The sequence below is a fragment of the Micromesistius poutassou genome (genome assembly GCF_964030765.1).
Source record: "Micromesistius poutassou genome assembly, chromosome: 5".
NCBI classification, from domain to species: Eukaryota; Metazoa; Chordata; class Actinopteri; order Gadiformes; family Gadidae; genus Micromesistius; species Micromesistius poutassou.
The window spans coordinates 4,726,042-4,746,988 of record NC_140275.1 but is presented as its reverse complement, the minus strand read 5'-3'; the positions used below and the strand labels follow the sequence as shown (position 1 = coordinate 4,746,988).

General features: G+C 44.6%; 1 protein-coding gene across 1 annotated transcript in view; it reads left to right on the top strand.

Annotated features, from left to right (window-relative positions):
* coro1ca (coronin, actin binding protein, 1Ca) overlaps nt 1-20,732 on the top strand; it is a 39,278-nt gene extending 18,546 nt beyond the window's left edge. Inside the window, exons 3-11 of the mRNA XM_084468692.1 lie at nt 10,279-10,401; nt 11,701-11,830; nt 14,143-14,324; nt 14,735-14,854; nt 16,136-16,240; nt 16,358-16,503; nt 16,725-16,782; nt 16,917-17,156; nt 18,109-20,732. Of these exons, the coding sequence (XP_084324818.1) occupies nt 10,279-10,401; nt 11,701-11,830; nt 14,143-14,324; nt 14,735-14,854; nt 16,136-16,240; nt 16,358-16,503; nt 16,725-16,782; nt 16,917-17,156; nt 18,109-18,228 (1,224 nt within the window). The 3' untranslated portion in view covers nt 18,229-20,732. The remainder of the gene's footprint in view (nt 1-10,278; nt 10,402-11,700; nt 11,831-14,142; nt 14,325-14,734; nt 14,855-16,135; nt 16,241-16,357; nt 16,504-16,724; nt 16,783-16,916; nt 17,157-18,108) is intronic.
* The last annotated feature ends 215 nt before the right edge of the window (nt 20,733-20,947 follow it).

The window sequence follows — 20,947 nt, the reverse complement described above, 5'->3', positions numbered from 1 at the left end:
ACAAAATGTGTGAGTGCTTCTCTTCTTCAAAGATAACTGGTCTTTGTTATCACCCCGGCCCATCTGCCTGTAGAATACCCTCAGGGAGCTGGTCTCTGACATTAATGTATGCTAAGTCCTGTTCTCAAAAGATAATAATGAACCAAGTGCATTATCAAAACACTGCACTGCAGGCCAGCAGGAATCTGCTGTCCTTGGCAATCCCAAATGTAACTCCAACTTCCAACTAGTTGTATGTATTAAGCCAGAAGAGGCATTCGATATCAACTTTTTTTTTTACACATGGTTGTATTATGCATCACCTGGGGTGTGGCTATTTGGATGTTGCCTAAATGTGCTTGATAGCCGCATGATAATTGGCCATGATTTGCTGCAAGCGTAGATATGAAGAACCTCGCATAGTTAAATGCTGCCATTAATGCTGCTGTCTGCTGTTGGAAGAATAGGATTGTCCTGTGATTCGGTTCTGAACCACGTTCCACACTGAAGGCTACAGTTGTGTTTGAATCAGTTGGGTCATATCCAGGTCCCCCCCCCCCTCCGTGTTTCTTTCTTTAAAGCACACTCCGAGCCCCACCCCCAAGACAAGTGAGCATCTGGCTGACTGGTCCATCTGCGGCAGGCTGGTCTCCCACAGCCTGTAGACACAGCTGCTGGGGGCCTTTGTCCCACACAGCTCCCAGACTAGTGCTGAACTCCAGCGAGAGACGCCTCTTCCCGACCCCTTCCTTAATATAGGCTCAGATTAGGGATTGACCGATATATCGACCTGCCGATATTATCGGCCGATATTTGCGTTTTTGACGTGTATCGGCTGATTTTATTTTTTTAATATATATATTTTTAGCATGCATTTGAAAATATCGCTGCAGCAATTAGATAACACTACGAGCAATCAGAAGAATACAAGGGGTGACGTATCCAGACCAGCGGAGCTAACCAATAGATAAGACTCATGCCGTATCCGGTCGGTAAAACAGCAACGCTTTTGGCCAGCCTATATCAGATACACTGATGTGATTGGTTAATGTTCTGGGGACGGGGAATTGGGGATTGAGTATATTGCTCGTTCCCAGAGTGACTCGCTGAGCAAATTCAAATTGTGCTCTCTCGAGAACTCTGGATTTCCAGGGTAGTATCGGCTCCAAATATCGGCGCAAGAAAATCGGTATCGGTGTATCGGTCATTGGCTAAGGCTGATGAACAAAAATCTGTATCGGCCCTAAAAAATCCATATTGGTCGATCCCTAGCCCTGATTAGGCCTCATTTTTGAAGCTTTAAGTAGGATTCAGTTAGTTACTTATACATGTGTGTTTATATACAATACTGTTGCATCTAGCTGTAAACTACAATCTCTAGAATGTGGTGAGCTGATTCGCAGTCCCCAAAAGTCTGACCAGCAGAGAGTGGACCAGGTCCCTAAAGGTCTGACCAGCAGAGAGCGGACCAGGTCCCTAAAGGTCTGACCAGCAGAGAGCGGACCAGGTCCCTAAAGGTCTGACCAGCAGAGAGCGGACCAGGTCCCTAAAGGTCTGACCAGCAGAGAGCGGACCAGGTCCCCAAAAGTCTGACCAGCAGAGAGTGGACCAGGTCCCTAAAGGTCTGACCAGCAGAGAGCGGACCAGGTCCCTAAAGGTCTGACCAGCAGAGAGCGGACCAGGTCCCTAAAGGTCTGACCAGCAGAGAGCGGACCAGGTCCCTAAAGGTCTGACCAGCAGAGAGCGGACCAGGTCCCTAAAGGTCTGACCAGCAGAGAGCGGACCAGGTCCCTAAAGGTCTGACCAGCAGAGAGCGGACCAGGTCCTCTGACCAGCAGAGAGCGGACCAGGTCCTCTGCTCTGACCAGCAGAGAGCGGACCAGGTCCTCTGCTCTGACCAGCAGAGAGCGGACCAGGTCCTCTGCTCTGACCAGCAGAGAGCGGACCAGGTCCGCGGACCAGGTCCTCTGACCAGCAGAGAGCGGACCAGGTCCTCTGCTCTGACCAGCAGAGAGCGGACCAGGTCCTCTGACCAGCAGAGAGTGGACCAGGTCCCATCTTGTCTTTTGACCCTGGTGGTTCTGACCTGAAGAGGTTTTGTCTGCCGTGACTCAGCCGAGCCGCCAGTCGCTGCTGCTTTCAGAACTCCATGTGGCTCTGGTGTCATCCATACTTTCTTTCTCATGCTTCCTCATCTCCTAGCCGGACACCCAGCTCATTTATTTCCTCCCTCATCTTCATTTGAATGAGGCCCTGAACCACTTCCCGCTAGGCAGATGTTCCATGAAGTCTGAGCTCTATGAAGTGCTGCACGGTGCTGTTGTGATTGATCACTCCCACGGCGTTAAAAACAAATTTGAATCAGCCACTTGTGCAATTTACATTGCCACAATATCTTCATTTTCCACACCGCATGCACTAGGCATCATTGAGCTCAATGAATGCCTCGCCGGGTCATTATTCCACCATTATGCACTAAAGAATGGAGTGTAGTAGAGCCACACTACAAAGCAATGCTTCCCCTCAACACTAAAGTCCTGTCCCCTGTGCACCGTTCAAACACTGGCCTCTGTACACAAACGGACTATTGGATTGGAGTGCATGTTTGATTTGAAGCCGGCCCCTCCACACACACACACACACACACACACACACACACACACACACACACACACACACACACACACACACACACACACACACACACACACACACACCTCTACTTTCTTCTATACATAGAGTTAGAATGCGACCTGCTGAGCCACATCCTCTTTTCAGGTATATAGAAATGTACATTTGACATGCTAAATGCAAAGGACTTTGCCTTCTCTCCAGGATCTCTACAGTTGAGCTGCCTCTCTGCTGCTGTAGAGTCCTGCTGACTGCAGACTTTACCATATATGGTCATTTACTGCTCTGTGCCTGACAGCCTTCCAAAACCATTTCCTTGTTGCCCTGCCATTGGCTGCTGCTAGCAATGCCGATACACATGAACTCTGGGATAGGCTGAAAGAGCAGGCAGGATCCCGGTTCATGTCCTATCTATCTTACCAAGTCACTTACTGTAGAGTAGCCAGCAAGATTACATTGTTTTATTTGCTAGTATTATTGCCATTGCCAATGTTTTTAATGGTGTGTAGTTATTTAATAGCTCATTGTAAGGACCACAATGGAAATAAGTCCAGGACTTTTTGTGTTTCAAACCTCAATTGTATTCTTATGTCTTTTCATGTGTGTGTAAGACGCGCGTACACACACACACACACACACACACACACACACACACACACACACACACACACACACACACACACACACACACACACACACACATTGATACAACAAAATAAATCAAATAGTTGGCCTGGGTATTAATGTGTATGACATTCAAATAATCTTTAAATATTTAGTCTTTCCTCACTTGTTTCTTGTTTCCTACTTCGGCTCCCACACACAAACCTCTGCTAAACACTGCTGTTCATGGCTTTTTCTCAGGCGCTAGGCGGAATGCAAACCCTAGTTCATGTGTTAGTCACATGGACCCGTAGGAATCTATCTATACAGATCTATTGTGCAGAAAAACGACTTTCTTATCTTTATCAATTGAATTAGTGTTTGCAGAGCATGCTCTGTATCTTTGCAGTGTTTCTCTATTTGGTACAAACCTTGCATGTTGCTATGCAACACGAGCAACTGCATGGCCTCAGACATTCCTCTGTTAGGATAAAAATGTATGTAGCATTTTTTGGACATGTTAGTTAATGGTTTGATGGCTGTGACTTGAATCTCCATTTCTGGGTATGTGTTTTGTATCCGGGAGCTGTCCCCTCTCTTGTCAATGAGACATTCACTGCCTCCTGCTCACTGCAATTTCTTTCTAAGCTTGTCATAAGCATTAGTATGGAGCATTTGGTTACCTGCAAGTCCTGCTTATGTATTTCCTGGTATGAATTAAATCATCCAGTGAGTATCATGGTGTTGAATTTGGATAGTTGGTCTTGTTATGGTGCCTGCTGCTAAGGTGTTGGGACATACAGGCAGAGATTTTCCAGCAGAATTTTTGCTTATGAAGCCAACAATTTAGGGCTTCAGGTCTTCCAGAGGAGGACGAGCACAGATAAGAACATCACAGGTTACCACTTGTGTGTAAGCCACAGTTATAACATAATTCTACAATTCTTTGAGTACTCTAATTCTTCGAGTTTTGTAAAGCAAAACATATTTTAATTAATTTTAAGGGGACAGCAAAATGCTTATCAAAAACCCTCTTGTTTTGCTGGCAGTGGCCAAAGGCTGGCCGGCCGGTTTTCCCAGGTTGATAATTAGTTGGCAGTGCTGAACTCTTAATCACACATAGGATGATTACATAACATAACATCATTCTATCAAATCCTGTTTGCTCACACCCGGGTCGAGCAAGATACAACAGTTCCTCATTCTCTTCCTTATTGATATTGTTAAGAGCATTGCATGTCTCCTATCATAAAAGGGTTTATCTTCTCCAGAAATTTTTCTGACAAAATATGAAAAGGGCACATTCTGGAAAAAGCTTCAAATATCATCACGGCTATGTTTTATTTTTCCATAACAGCCTCATATTGGACTTGATTTACCCCTCAAAGGGTTGGACGACCCCGTCTCCTTAAGCTGCTTTCACACCGCCGCACGGCAACCGCCCTGATAACGCCTCGCTGGCGTTTTTTAAAAGCGGCTGCTGCCGCCGAAAGTTTCAACATGGGGAAAGCCGAGCGGTAGGGCAAAATCTGTGCGCGTTCACGTGGGCGGCAACCGCTTCCTGGTCCAACCACTGCGGTTGTAACCGCCTCCCCTCTGCCGCCCTTTCCTCATTGAAATGAATGGAGGCGGCGAGTTGCAAGCCCCTTCACTTCTCATTAGGGGTTTTCATACCAGAGGTGTCCGGGGCCAGTGTGAGGAATGCAAGGAAGGCATTGAACCTGTTCCCACAGCCTCCTCCCTCCCCTGTGGGGGTCAGTCAGCCCAGCGTCTGGCAGCCACTGGTTTCACTATCCCTGATCACCTTCTTTGTATTGTAGGTCACTGCGGTGACCTTATGAGGATTTGTAAATATATTTTATTTAATGAAGTAATCATATGCAAATCAGTCTTCTGGTTTATTAAATTAACTTTAAAACAGTTTTTTAGTCAGACAGTTAAGACATGATGAATTGATTGGGCTGCTGGTGTTTCTCAGCCTTCATTTTGGTGTGAACGCACCTTAAGACTCATTACACTTTTTCACAACTTTGAACTCAATTTAAGGGAGATTGATAGTTCTAACTAACTGAACGTTTACTTCAGTTATCATCTAAAAAAGTTAATAAAAAAAACTGTTTTCCTGTTGTCTGTGATGATCTGTCAACTTTGGTGTTCACCGCTCCATAGGCTTGAATGTCCACATAGCAGAATTGGCTCCTCGCGAATCACACAGCATCCATTGGGACCTATCATATTAAACAAAATCAAATCTACTACTCATCTCGGGTGCGACCAGCTTTACATGATTGAAGCTCTGCCTTAAAGAGACCAAGAGTGGATCTTGATTGGTCATAGAGATAGTCTAATTAAATTAGATCAAGATTTGCTTTGCTTGACCACAGCCCCAGAAATGATCTGTGTTTCGGTTTGAAATATTCTGAATAAAGACGGGCTAGCTAACTGTTGGCTAACTGCCGGCCTAGCTTTAATCTTGTGATTGGCTAACTCCAGTTTAAGTTTAATCATGGAAGTTGGCTAGTATTGTAATCTGCTTACAAGCCGGGATTGACACTTGACTTTTTTTACTTTTGTTGAAAAATAGAGCTTGGCAATAGAGCGATCTAAACCTGTAAGTGTAAGGCCCACTTAGCGCTCTATCCGTAGGTCTAGCAGTGTTAACCCCACTTAAACCCGATTGTGTGGGCCAATATATCGGTCAATATTTCTACACAATAAAATAATTACAAAGTACCCTTCCCTAAACCATAGCCTACACTACCAATCAATCTACACTCCCTACCGATTCTTAGCCCCCCTATTCGCAGCTATTGATGTGTGATGAGGAACAAGTTTTTTTCCTTTGTTACCACTGGTACTGTAACATGTTTGTTGATCAAAATCAATGTATTTGTCATTTTATTCAGTGTTATGCCATATATCCCCCATTCCCCCCATGTTAGGATTAATGATTTTTCCCAAACCAATCTCAAAAATGAATTTCAGGCCTCCTTTTACGGGTTAAATCACCTTGTCCCACCCAAAACACGCCTGTGATATACTAAAGAGGGCATATACTATCTGTTTAGGCTTGTTAGAGTCTGGCCAAAAGTCATTTTCATGGTCTAATCGACAGCTAAAAAGCCAGCTCCTTATTCACATGAGAACACTGACTGCTGACGCTCAACATGTCCTGCTTAGGATATCACAGGCATGTTTTTGGTGGCCCATGGTCGGTAAGGGTTTTTTTTTTTTGAGACCTTTTTGAGATTGGTTCTGATGAGATCAGTTCTGGGAGAATCAGGCCAGACTGAATCCTATGCTGGGGGATATATAGCATAGCACTGAATAGATTACGAAAGGGTTAAGACTACCTTCACATATCCTGGGTGGTGGCAGAACCTACTTGGATGCTCTTCCTTAGGGATGCAATGATCCGATATTGGATATCGGTCCGATACTGACGCAATTAGCTGGATCGGGTATCAGTGACAACGGGCCGATCCATTCTATTAAGTTCTGTGTTATTGTGTACACGTTATTGTTCTGTGTTATTGTGTACCTCATGCGCCTTATGTCATGAGGTGCGCCGGATTCTTGCTAAGGTACTGACCCCTGATAGGAAGTGTGTCCCCTAGCTTCCAAACAGGGACATAGGATGACTATTTGGTACATAAAAATAAAATTGTCAAATTATAGAAGGAAAAAGATATGATCACCTTGGTCTTCCGGAAGGCCAAGTTAGACCCTCAATTCAGTGCAAGAAATAATACGAGGTTTGACCACACACACAGTGGAATACAAGCATTTATTTTGATAGATGAGCCATATGTTACTGCAAAACCTTGGTGATAAAACTACACTACTAAAACGATTAATTAAACAATCTGTAGTGGCTGAGCCCTGTTGGAAGCCACTACGGGGTGTTAACTGTGGATTGTTTAGACGTGCGCCCAGTTCGCTTTGTAAATAACTAACAGGAGTTAAATTTGACAATAATGCGGCAGGTTTATTTTCCTTTATAAATCCATTCACCGGCAATAACGTTAATAACTCATAATACACTTCAGTAACAAAATTACCAAATCGAATTACTGATCACTATCACACAAAGGGCACAGTCGAAAAACTGTTTGCTTCCCAATTAACACCTGTTTCTCAGTTTCCTTGGGTTAAATGACCTACTTGGCTGACAGCACGTAACCCCAGCCACACCCAATACAGCCCCCTCGTGGTATGGAGCACAAAACATGAACAAAACTGAATAAATGAATAAGGCTCCTACACAATCCATGTGTCTAGGTGAAATAGAGGCGTAGTAGTGTAGCTGCACGCACACTCCCGCGACCAGGGGCGTTCTGCCAGAAGGAGAGAACAGCATGGAGGGAGCAAAAAGCAAAGGCTCAGCAGTTTTGAAGTACTTTGCACTACTCAATGCTTCTCGTTGAGTGAATAAATGAATGAATGAAGCAGCTAACTTTGTCTTAGATGTTTAAGTTCCTCAGCCTAATATTGCCTTACACATACAATAATTCTCCCACTCTCTTTCACACAGTGAGGCATAAAGTTTATTAAATAAACACTGGTATCAGATCGGTACTTGGTATCGGCCGATACTGAAAGCCAAGGTATCTGTATCTCAATGCATCCCTACTCTCCCTAGGACTGGGGACGTCTCATGGAGCAACATAGGCCTGTAAACCATTGAGTTTGCTGTACGAGTCAATATAGAACTACCTGAAGTGGAAATTAAATAGATTTCTGTTTCGTTCTCTTTGGCAACACCTTTGGCGATAAGTGGTATTTGTTCAGATAGGCACCAACAGTGGATCGCCATCGACACTCAAGAGCGTTACATTATTAATCATTCTGCAAATGCATGCCTTCATCTGTTATGACCCAAGTATTTTCCAAGAGGGACCTTAAAGGACTTGCTGATTGGGACACACGCACATACAGACACGCTTTTGGCAAGATTCCTTTTTCAAACCTTTAAATCCTCTCCCCAAGCAATAAGCCGCGCGAGGCAGTGGTATAGAACAGCAAGGCACTCTGCTTTGCACCTAGAACCCCCTATAAAGACACAGGTGTGTAGACTATTTAACGGCTTTCGAGCCAATCAGAATCAAGGACCTGAACTAATGAGCCAGCAATGAAGAAGATGAATGGACGTAATTTGAATGGAATTGTATTGGGTACAGAAAATACGACGTTTGCCAAAAACAGGTACAACAAAAGGCAACATGACTAATTTATTTTCCCATTTAATTCACCTCCATAAAGCTCTATATAAGGGATCAAAGCCATATCTGAATGCCATGCAAAGCCAAAGCAAAAATCTATTTTGGATGACTTTGACAGTGTTGCACCATAGAAGAAGGGTTCTAAAATGATCTGTTCAGATGCACTCTGCTACAAAATCAAAAATCTCCCCAGTTAGTTTTTTTTTAATTGACGGTATTGATATGGACCCATAACCCTAACCAGGAAATTTACATTTACATTTTACATTTAGGGCATTTAGCAGACGCTTTTACCCAAAGTGACTTACATCGGTTAATACACACATTGACACACCGACAACGCAGTCCACGCAGGGCGACAGCCAGCTCGTCAGGAGCAGTTAGGGTTAAGTGTCTCACTCAGGGACTCCTCCACACTCAGCTAGTCGAGTCGAGTAGCCGGGGATTGAACTAGCAGCCTTGTGACCAGTCAACCTGCTCTACACCCTGAGCTGCACACTGCTCACTCTTTGGGCGAGAGTGAGACCTCCCTTGTGGCAGTCGGGGGACTATAGGTATACGCCTGCTATATCACGTTCTCTTCTTCTTGAGAGAATCCCTGTGACAGTCAGGTCGATACAAACAACCACTCACCAATCACTGCATGCTGCTGTATACTGGCTGACCGAAGCTGTTCTGTATCAGGGCTTGTAAGTCTTTGGGAGCATTGAAATGTTAGTTATTGTGTAAGTTGTATTGTTCTTTTGGTCATCACAGTAATTAATCTTGAAAGTATTTGTCATTATGGTTTATTATGTGTTCTGGGTAAGTTTGCCAAACAAACATCCCATGATGCATTCTAATATACAAGCCCTATAGCTGGCTGAGGCTGTGTTGTACTGTGGTGATGGGTGCTAACTAACATGGCTCCTAAGCCAGGCTTGATAACTTGTGAAGGAGAAACAGGAAATGGATCCTGGAAACCTGGGACAACAGGCTGAGTCATTTCCTGGCCGTCTGGACTCCACATCATCCTCTTGTTAGTTTTGGCCGGAGGAGGGGCGCTTGTTTTTAACATCATAACCATTGTACGTGATCACTTTTAATCTCAATACTTTCCACACACTTTGGACCTTATCGATACCTCTCCATTACCTCAGTACTATGAGAAACTAGTCTAGCCTTATCAAATGGACCACTGCCTCATAGTATCACGCTTTGTGTTGATTCTGCTTGTACTGTCTATATTTTAAAGAAGGTACGTCTTCCCAGAAGACCCAAGCATTGTATCTTGGTAGCCTTGTTATTGCTTTATTATTTAATACATGGATGTTTGTAAAGCATTCATCAGGTTCAACCGATATACCGGTAATAGGTGACAAAGTCCACTGGGTTTGTAGGGGAAAGGACATGGTTGTGGTTTTGGGCCCGGCTGTGGGCAGGGAGAGCATTAGACTTTAAATAGGGACACGGTGACATCATCTCCCTGAGTCCCCGTGTTGTGGCTCCAGAACAGAGCACAGGGTGTGTCTCGTGCTTCCCACTCCGTCCACCATTGTTTTTCAGGAGAGAGAGCAACACCGGCTCTTCTAGCTCCCAGGGGCCAGGAGGTCAGATCATAGCCTGACATCTCTGCAGGCTGCTTCTTCTGCTGTGTGTGTGTGTGTGTGTGTGTGTGTGTGTGTGTGTGTGTGTGTGTGTGTGTGTGTGTGTGTGTGTGTGTGTGTGTGTGTGTGTGTGTGTGTGTGTGTGTGTGTGTGTGTGTGTGTGTGTGTGTGTGGACGCAGAGGAGTGCCTGCTTTTGGGAAATGAAGACGAACGTAACTGCCTTCAGGTTTTAATATGAAGTATGTGTGTTCCGCAGACGGGCCGCATCGACAAGTCCTACCCTACAGTGTGCGGCCACACCGGGCCTGTGCTGGACATCGACTGGTGTCCTCATAATGACCAGGTTATCGCCAGCGGCTCTGAGGACTGCAATATCATGGTAAGGACCCTGCTAAGCCATTAACATAACCATTTAAAAAGGCATGCCAAAGGAAATCACACAAATGAAGCGGGAATAATATTACCCATTACCGAATTAAAAGGATATTCTTTGGTCTGCTTTAAAAGTAAGCATCCTCCCATCCGAATCCCCCGTTTCATACCATGGAGACAAGCTAATGCAGTCTCACTTTACCCCCCACACACACCCCCGCTCCAGCTCATTTAGCTTTATGAAATGAGGTGAGTCTCTTACTATAAGCAGAGAAGTAGAACGGGAAGTGCAAGGAAATGTCTGGTATCAAGCGGAGTAGCCTTGTATAAGCATGACACTTTTGGGTAGATTTAGCCATGTTTTGAACTTTGGAATCTGGGCTGAACTGGTGGAAATCAATTTATATCCACAAGGTGACGATTACACACACACACACACACACACACACATGCAAACATTCACTCAGTACGCTAAGCTCCTAGCCTCGCCAGGACACTCTGTTTTGATAGTGAAACATAGACTTGCAGCCACAGCATGGCTGCCGTCTGTGGCTTCTGGATTAGATTTGCTTCAAATGTGTGTCATCCTAATCCGAGATATAGGAAGACTTTCTGTTTTCTTCAGACTGAGGCCTGAGAGATCAAGTTCACTCATTTACAATGGAGGCTTTGGCTCTACTGTAGAGCCACTCCCCCACCTGAAGGCCATGACCCCTGACCTGATCAGCCTACAGCAGCTCCAGTCAATGGATGCAATGTTCCTCCCTGGGTGGATTTATGTTGAGTTGCAGAAGTTGCCATGTCAATGGTTCCTCTCTTTGAGGCCACTTGATACTGGCAACATGAACGTCACCTTCTAAATGGGCTCAGTTCCTCCATGTTTGGGTTGGATTAGGACTTCCTTATTAACTATAGCCCACCTCCATACTGGGCATGTAGAGCTCTGAATGGGATGTGTGGCATGCACCGTACCTCCCAAGTTCCATAGAAGCTCTAGGGACAATATTCTTTCTCTGTGTGTGTGTGTGTGGGTGTGGGTGTGTGTGTGTGTGTGTTTATAAAATGTCTGCAGCCTTTATTCTTAATGCACTGCCGCCCCCTACAGGATATTTCCTGCAACTGAATTTGACTCCAAGTTCTGCAACAACATGATTACATTATTTACCAATTGCATTTATTATTTTAATTAATTATTATGTTTTTTTTACTTACTTTGCCGAGTGGTAAAGGTTGACATGGCTTTAGGGGTGCTACGCCCTTCCCAGTGTATTGTCTGACCCGTGATCTGGGCTCTGTCGGTCACCAGGTGTGGCAGATACCTGAGAATGGCCTGATCACCGCGCTGGAGGAGCCGGTGGTGGTCCTGAAGGGACATTCCAAGAGGGTGGGCATCATCTCCTGGCATCCCACCGCGCGCAACGTCCTGCTCAGCGCCGGTCAGCCAAGCTCCTCCTCTCCTTGTGCTCTAACCTCCCAGCCCTTGGTCTCTTGATGCTTTTCTCTGTTCACCATATATAGGAATTATTCCTTACATTACGTTATGTCCATCAAAGATAGCACTGAGAGGGTGTGTATGAGTAGACAAATAAATGTGGGTGAATAGTACCATGCACTGCAAGTACAAGTACACTGCAAGTACAGAAGTCAGCACTTGGAGGACTACCCATCACCTGAAGCTTAACCTCAACCAGACTGAGCTCCTCCTAATGCCAGGGAAAGACTGCCCTCACATGGACCTACTGGTCACTGTCGTGAACATCACTGTATCTCCATAACCAACCGCGAGAAACCCCTGTGTGGTACTGGACATCAGTTGTGCTGTACCGCGAACATCACCGCGGTGGCCCGATCCTGCAGATTGCCCTCTACAACATCTGCCGGATCCGGCCCTTCCTCACAAGGGAAGCAGCTCAGCTCCTGGTCCAAGCGCCTGTCATCTCCCGCCTCGACTACTGCAACTCTCTCCTGGCTGGACTCCCTGCCTGCACCATCAAACCTTTGCAGCGTATCCAGAACGCGGCAGCGTGCCTCGTGTTCAACCTACCTAAATTCTCCCATATCCGTGACCTCCACTGGCTCCCTGTTGTGGCTCGCATCAGATTCAAGATGATGGTACTGGCCTACAAGGCGGTCGATGGAACTGCCCCTGCCTACCTCCGAGCGTTGGTCAAATCATACACCCCAGCTCGATCACTCCGCTCAACTACCTCAGCTGGACGTCTGGTACCGCCATCGCTAATAGCAAGCAAAGGTCGATCATCAAAGTTTCAACTCTTCTCTGTCTTGGCCCCACAGTGGTGGAACGAGCTCCCAGCCGATGTCAGGACCGCAGCGTCGCTCACCAGCTTCCGCAAAAGACTCCAGACTCACTTATAGGGCTGCCCCATAATAGTCGACCAAACGTTAGTCGATGAGAAGAGTCTCAGTTGACCAAGTTTTCATTGGTCGGTTAGTCGCAGAAAAATTAAAAATTAAAATTATATATATATATATATATATATATATATTTTTTTTTTTTTTTTTTATTCCATCAAATCATAGTAATTATGATATGAGATATGAGAGTTTATCTCCAGCTGAAGCTGCTCAGAGAGAGCATTGTGATAACAGTACAGAGGAAAGTGAGCCCGGCCCCGCACCAAAGAAGAAAAGGGAAAAGCAGCAGGAGATATCCACGCTGATGGCTGCTGATGAAGAGGAGCACACAGAAGGCTCCATTTTGGAAATAAATTTTGAAAATGTCCAGTCTCCTTTCTGGTTGTTCCGACACATTCAGAACCAATACCGCTTTTCCGTTAACAGGCGGCTCGCTTCGTGCGTGCACTTGTAAATGTATTATTTTCTCATTATTAAGGCTCATTATTACGGTTTTGTATTTCTCTGTAATGTAGCACAGTGTTAACAATGTTACTAATATTCTTTCTCAGCCCTGGAACTGAAACCATTTTCTGATGCCCCAAAAATAAATACAATTGTATCATAAACGTGCAACGACTAGTCGACAAATGGCTTGTACTAATGACTACTAGTTGACTAGCAAAATCTTTGGTCGGGGCAGCCCTACTCAATTGTTCACCTGGACTCTGCACAGCCTCCCCCCTACCCGCCCACACCCCTGTTACGCACTTATTGTATGTTGTACGTCTGGCACTTATTGTATGTTGTACGTCTGGCACTTAAATAAAAAATAGTACTTGGCATCCTGTAGCATCTTATCCTAGCTATTTTTGTTGTATACGGGAAATGGGTTAACCTGGTGATGGTTAGTGCTTGGCACTTGGTTCTATGAACATCCTTACTGTAAAGACCGATATATTGTTTCTCTGTCTTCTGCCAAATGTACTTATTGTAAATTGCTTTGGATTAAGCATCTGCTAAATGCCATGAATGTAAATGTAGATTAGGGATCGACCGATATGGATTTTTTAGGGCTGATTATTTTTTTCATCAGCCCTAGCCGATATTTGGGGCCGATACTGCTTTTGCTCCCTCAATTCATATCGTATCATCAATCATAAAAATGACACAATGATGATAACAAATGTTACAAGTCCCAATTTAAAAAAGGAACATTTAACATAATAATAATAATAATAAATAGATATATCGGCAGATATATTGGTCGATCACTAATGTAGATGTAGCACCATGCATTCGTAGTTCATGTTGGTGAATGACTGTAGTACCATACACTGCAGACAGTGCATCCTGTGGTGAAATGTCCCTTTGTGTTTCTGCGTGTGGCCAGGCTGCGACAACCAGGTGATAGTGTGGGATGTGAGCACGGGGGAAGCCATGATCACCCTGGAGGACATGCACCCAGACGTGATCTTCAGTGCATGCTGGAACCGCAACGGCAGCCTGATCTGCACCGCCTGCAAGGACAAGACCATCCGTGTCATAGACCCCCGCAAGGAGACCATCGTTGCCGTGAGAGCTACCTCTGTTCCCCCCTCCATCCCACTACCCAGAAACATATCAAAACCAAGGCTGCAACTCACTATTATGTTAATTATTATCTTATTTTATGTTCTTATAGTCTAGAATGTCATAAAAATATGAAATTAAATCACAAATTACTAGACTTAAAAGTGATATCTTAACTGTGGTTGCTTTTTCTGACAAGCAGTCAAGAAAAACAAATGTATTCATTTTGTAATGATCAATTAGCCAGATATTTGAATTTCTGAAGCATCAAGCAGCAAATGGTATTTGTACTTGATAAATGACCCAGAGAAATAATCAACTATAAATAAATAGATGTATTGATTAATCAAAATGTCTCTGTTGGTTCTGCCCACATGTTGTAACCGCTTCACCTCTCTGCCTGACCCTGCTAGGAGAAGGAGAAGGCCCATGAAGGTGCTCGGCCAATGAGAGCCATTTTCCTGTCTGACGGGAATGTCTTCACCACGGGTTTCAGCCGTATGAGCGAGAGACAACTGGCCCTGTGGAACCCGGTAGGCAGCCACACCCCTCCACGCCAGACCCAGCCAATCAATGAACACCATGTCTCCCGAGAGGCGGAGCTCTCTGCGCTGCAGACTTTGTGTTGAGTCGCTCTTTAAAATAAATAAAAAACGTTTTACTTTAGAAGTCCTATAGAGAGTAACAGTGACTGCCCCCCTTTAGAACAGCTCTGGTTCCGGAAGTCAATTTCACATTCATTTTCACTGTTGACTTTTCGTAAAATCACTATATAAAGAGTTTTAAGCCAGGAACCAAGCCACTTGTTCGTCAAGTAATTTAATAATTTGGAAAATGGAAGAAAAGGCAAAGGTACAAGTCTGTGTACATTATTTTTGTGAACGAGTGAAGGAACTCCTTATCCCATGTACCATTACGAAAAGGTTCGCAATGGTTCCAACCCAATAGTTTAGCGCGTTTCTTGAATCTTATTACCTTTATCATTATTATATTGTTTATATTGTTAATACAAGTTGTGTCATATATTCTGTGTGTGTGTGTGTGTGTGTGTACTGTTTCATATAGTGTATAGCGTTGTCATCGACATGGTACGTTCCTTTGCTGACTGCAGTCACAGCAGTTTTTAATACATGTGAATTCAGTTTCGTATTCCAGTTACGTATTTATTCAACATTATGTATTCCTAGCTTTTATACTACCAACATTACTAAAAAACACTGCTAGTGCTATATCATATATTTTTACTTGAATTTATTATCTTATATTAACGTATTTTTCAACATGTAGAGCTCATTTCCTCTACAGCTCTTACAACAACTCTCTAACTTTCCATTAATCTAAATCATGGTTGCTGTGGTAAGTGATCGAGTTCAGTAGCATTCATCCACGTCTTGACTTTTGCGGGTCCAGTAAACGTTTCCTGGTAACGGAGAGCTCCACCAATCAAAGACTTTCTTTCTTATCTTTTCACACTTTTATGGGTAGTGTAGTGGTTTCAAAGACATGTGTTTTTCTAAAACCTAGATGTTTACGTCTTTAACTCATACCTTCTGCAGGAGCATATACCATTGTTTCACAATATAACAGCGCGTGGTACATATACTTTGGATGGTTACGACATTATGGCTTTTAATCAAAACCTCTATGGTGAAAATTAATGGGATTTTTACTTCCGGAACCACACTGTTTGTGCTCTATTCTTAACTAGATGAGTCTATTTCTCCAATTGTATTTACACTGGCAGCTATGCTTTATTAAATTTTGCAGTAGTGGACAAGATTTCAAACTTAATAGTTAATGGCGTTCCTGTGTAGGAAAGCATGGACGAGCCCATCTCCGTGCACGAGATGGACACCAGCAACGGAGTCCTTCTGCCCTTCTACGACCCCGACACCAACGTGGTTTACCTCTGTGGAAAGGTACCTGACCGAGGAACAGGGACGCTCCGCGCCCCAGAGGCGGCTGATACTGTGGTCCTCTTTGTATTTCCAGCAGTGGGCCCCATGGTCACCAACAAGTGGGTTGTGTTTTAACAGGGCGACAGCAGCATCCGCTACTTTGAGATCACAGACGAGGCGCCCTTCGTCCACTACCTCAGCACCTACACCACCAAGGAGCCGCAGAGAGGGATGGGCTACATGTCAAAGAGGGGCTTGGACGTCAACAAGTGTGAGATCGCCCGGTAAGACCCTTCTGTTCTGAACCCAGTCCAGGAGGCGGGCTGAACGGATATAGGGACTGACTGGTCCTCATCAGCAGGGGGCGGTGTGGATCCATCCTTTAGCTGGGAGGGTGTGTAGTGCGCTATGTATGTAGTAGTGGACGATGGCTGTGTGGTAGTGGACGATGGCTGTGTGTGGATGTGTGTAGTAGTGGATGATGTGTGTGTTCTTGTGTTTCCAGCTTCTACAAGCTGCAGGAGAGGAAGTGTGAGCCCATCATCATGACGGTGCCCAGGAAGGTGAGTTCAGCTCCCGTCGTATGAACAGGAAGTTCCCCTGCTGCCCAACAACTCACTAGCTGAGCATAGAGAACAGTCCAGTGTCGTTGCTCCTCTACCACACACTGTGATCCTTAACGCTCCCCCTTCCACAGTCGGACCTGTTCCAGGACGACCTGTACCCCGACACGGCAGGGCCAGACCCCGCACTGGAGGCAGAGGAGTGGTTCGAGGGCAAGAATGGAGACCCCATCCTGGTCTCCTTGAAGAACGGCTACGTCCCCGGCAAGAACCGAGACCTCAAAGTGGTCAAGAAGAACATTCTGGACAACAAGGCCAAGAACACGGAGAAGACGGGACCCGCCACCAAGACCTCCAGCCCCACTCCCTCCATAGTGAGTTGTGTGTGTCTGGATGTGTGTTTCAGTGTCTGGGTGTGTGTGTGTGTGTGTGTGTGTCTGGGTGTGTTTCAGTGTCTGGGTGTGTGTGTGTCTGGGTGTGTTTCAGTGTCTTGGTGTGTGTGTGTGTGTCTGGGTGTGTTTCAGTGTCTGGGTGTGTGTTTCAGTGTCTGGGTGTGTGTTTCAGTGTCTGGGTGTGTGTTACAGTGTCTGGGTGTGTGTTTCAGTGTCTGGGTGTGTGTGTGTCAGGGTGTGTTTCAGTGTCAGGGTGTGTGTGTGTGTGTCAGGGTGTGTTTCAGTGTCTGGGTGTGTGTTTCAGTGTCTGGGTGTATTTTTCAGTGTCTGGGTGTGTTTCAGTGTCTGGGTGTGTGTGTGTCAGGGTGTGTTTCAGTGTCTGGGTGTGTGTGTGTGTCAGGGTGTGTTTCAGTGTCTGGGTGTGTGTGTCGGATGTGTGTTTCAGTGTCTGGATGTGTGTTTCAGTGTCTGGATGTGTGTGTGTGTGTGTGTGTCTATGTTCTACATTGTCCCTGTGTGTTTGGACTTTAGTTTCCACTGTTTAAAATAACAAAGCCGAGTCTTTATTTAACGTGTTCTCTCTCTCTGGGCGTGGGGCCATCTTGCTTCTGTACACTAAACGGAGCTCTGCTATTGGCCCGACACTGCCACTGCGTCTTGGTCCATGGGCATACACGCTTTAGGGGGCAGGGCAGAGGTTTTATAGATGTTGGTAAAGCACGTCTCTGAGTACCCACAACCTCCTCCCTAAGACCCCGCCCTGCCCCCCCCCCCTCTGTAATTACAGCCTGCTCCTCAGCGGCCCGTTAACCGTTCAGAGCCCACAGCAGAACCAGTTCCACTGACATCGGCCATGCTTCTTCTGCATGGGCCCGGACTGGTTTGCGTGTTTTGGTGTTTTGTTTTGTTTTTAATCCCCCTCCTCTCTTCACAGAAGGGTGAAGCCAAGCTGGATGAGATCTTGAACGAAATCAAATCCCTCAAGGAGCTGGTGAGCAGTCAGGAAAAAAGAATCATCCAACTTGAAGAGCAGATGTCCAAAATTGCCATTTAAGGGTGTCCCCCCCCCCCGCCCATCCTCCTCCATCCAACTCACTACAATTCAGGACTTTCCATTGGCTGAGCGGTGGGCAGGACTGGTCACTGCCAATCTCAATGACAGCGTTCCTCCCCAAGCCTGCCTAGCAACATTCCTTATTTCTTCTTATTTTCTTCCCCCTCCTCAGTCAGCTGAACCAATCCCAAAGGACTTGAGGCAAACTTTAGCACAAAATATGCTTTCTTTCTTTCTTTCTTTTGTTATGTCTATTTTCTTTTCCAATTATGACTAAGATCACACTTTTTTGCAGTGGATATATATAATTATTTTCTTTTGTTTGCTTTAATTTCTTCTCTCTGAGTCGGTGACAGTATTTCATCAACCAAAGCACGCATTCTGTTGCCAAATTCAAAGTTGTCTTGTTTACACCTTTTTGACAGTATTTTTATTATATATTTCTTTGTGGGAACATTCCAAATGTATAGCCTAGGACTCAGTGGTGTATTCTGCTCAGTATCATTCATGCATAATTCAATCTATAGAGGAAGAAGTCATTATGATAGGCAGAATTAAATCCTTAAAATAATTAAACCAATCTCAAAGTAATGTGCCACACTCACACACCTGATCACTTTTTGACATACGCTGACGACATCATTCTTGTTGTGATCTTGTTTTAAACGTACCCATTGGACACATGTAGATCCATTGTGTCCATAATAGGGCAACCTGCACCTTATGCTCCTATAATTAATGCTAAAAAGTAAGGGTTAGGGTTCCACCCATTAAAGTTATTTCATAAGCCATTGTTTTAGGCAAAGGAAAAACATACCATGAAAATATACCATGAAAACATAGCATAAAGCTGACACTAGTGCAGCCTTGGGTACTCCCCGCTCTTTAACTCATTCCATTCCCACTTTGGGACTAATAGTGACATTGGGACATAGGGAACCGGTTCAACATTAGACTATCAGTTCTATCATTTACTTTTTCTTTTAAATGCTGAAACATTCCCCTTGGTTTTTGTGTTTGTATATCTGGGCTTCTTTACTGGGACTCTCTCCTTTCCATTCCTCTGGTCCATTACTTCATGTTCTATTCTGTCTAAACATGAATTCATGCAAAACAAAGTTTGTTCCATGTCTTGACCGCCTCCATCAACTGGCGGATCAGTGGAGAACCCGTTCACGAGTCTCGAGGCGTCGGTCGTGCCTCATACCTTTGGCCTTTTTGGTGCGTTCTCAGAAAGATGCACCTCATTTGTTTCATGTTAAATGCTTCTTATTCATTATCTGTGTCAGCAGCCACATTTTGGAGGGATTGGTTATGAGAAAGTCCTGGCAGAATGTGACCAAGGCGTACCTATTTCTACAACCGAGTGACTCATGGGCTCATTGCTTTGCGGTTCATCTCATTGTCTGTGCTTGTGTCCTGCATTGCACATTCCACTCCTTGCTCATTTCTCTTACGTCGTTTCCGCAAATTCTTCAAATTCCAACGTGCTTGTTGAATTAGTTTAGGGGTAAATGTAGGTATTTGTCCAGTTTTAATTGTCTTGATGGATTTGCCAATAAGGATAGAAGCTGGATCCTGATCAGATACAGGAGGGGCGAGCCAGCTTGTGGTTCGCTGTCGATTGCCTTTTTAAAAGTGTGTTGCCACTGTTGAGACCAGGAAGTGCCATAGTGCGGCATGTCCAGAAACGGGAAAGACTGTGAGGAACGTCGGTTAGATGAAACATTTGGTAGATGCAACCTAAACTTCCTCTTGAGGCACTCCAATATAAAATGACCATGGAGCCAGCAGTGTTAATATTGACTCAGACATTGACTCTTATTTAAAAGCATGGCAGTCTTGATTGCGTCAGTGGATTGAACATTCTTGTAACACATTGTAGACCAGCTGTGTTGAGCACAGTAGAGTTATTATATCAATACAAGGTTTGGTTGGCTCCCGTCATTCAACTTCAATTCAACTCCAAAATCCAGTCAGCAATGGACCATTCTGGTCCTAATTGACTATTGTTGATCTGATTATTATTTTTAAATGTGTCACCTGTAACGCGGGAGATGCGTAGACTTAAGTCTTACTATTGGGCCTCGCGAGGAGAAGCAGATGGTGAGTTTGAGAGATGGGGAGTGAATAGTTGATCAAAAGGGACATGGTAGGTTGACAGATAGACGTATGTGTATAATGAAAGGTCCGGGGTAAATGAGCAAAAGCTGTGTAAATAATGACTTAATCTTTTTGTGCTGAGGAGGGGATGTGTACGGGAGTTGGGTTCTATTGGTTTTACCTGTCCCCCCCCCCCCCCGCTGTCTGTGTGTTCCTACACCTTGCCATATTTCATCATGCGAGTGGAGAGAACAAAATGAAATGGTTCTTCATTTTAAGGCATTATGAATATGAACCAGGATGAGTTATGTTGGAGGCTGGCTCAGCATCTCTGCTCAATATCCCTGCTTCAAGTATCCACGTTGATTATAAGAAAGTTAATAAAGAAATTTTAAAGGGTGGATCATCGTTTTTTTTACTTAAGTTTACTTTTGTATATACATGTTTGTTAAATCTGTTATTTATTTAATTGAAATCATCAATGTTGCAAATGAATTGGTGACTAATCAATATCTTTAAAGGGGTAGTTCGGGATTTTGGACATCGGATCTCATTTCCAAGTGAGCCAGTGTGTTATTTATCATTGGAGACCGTTTTCAACACTTTTCATTCAGTC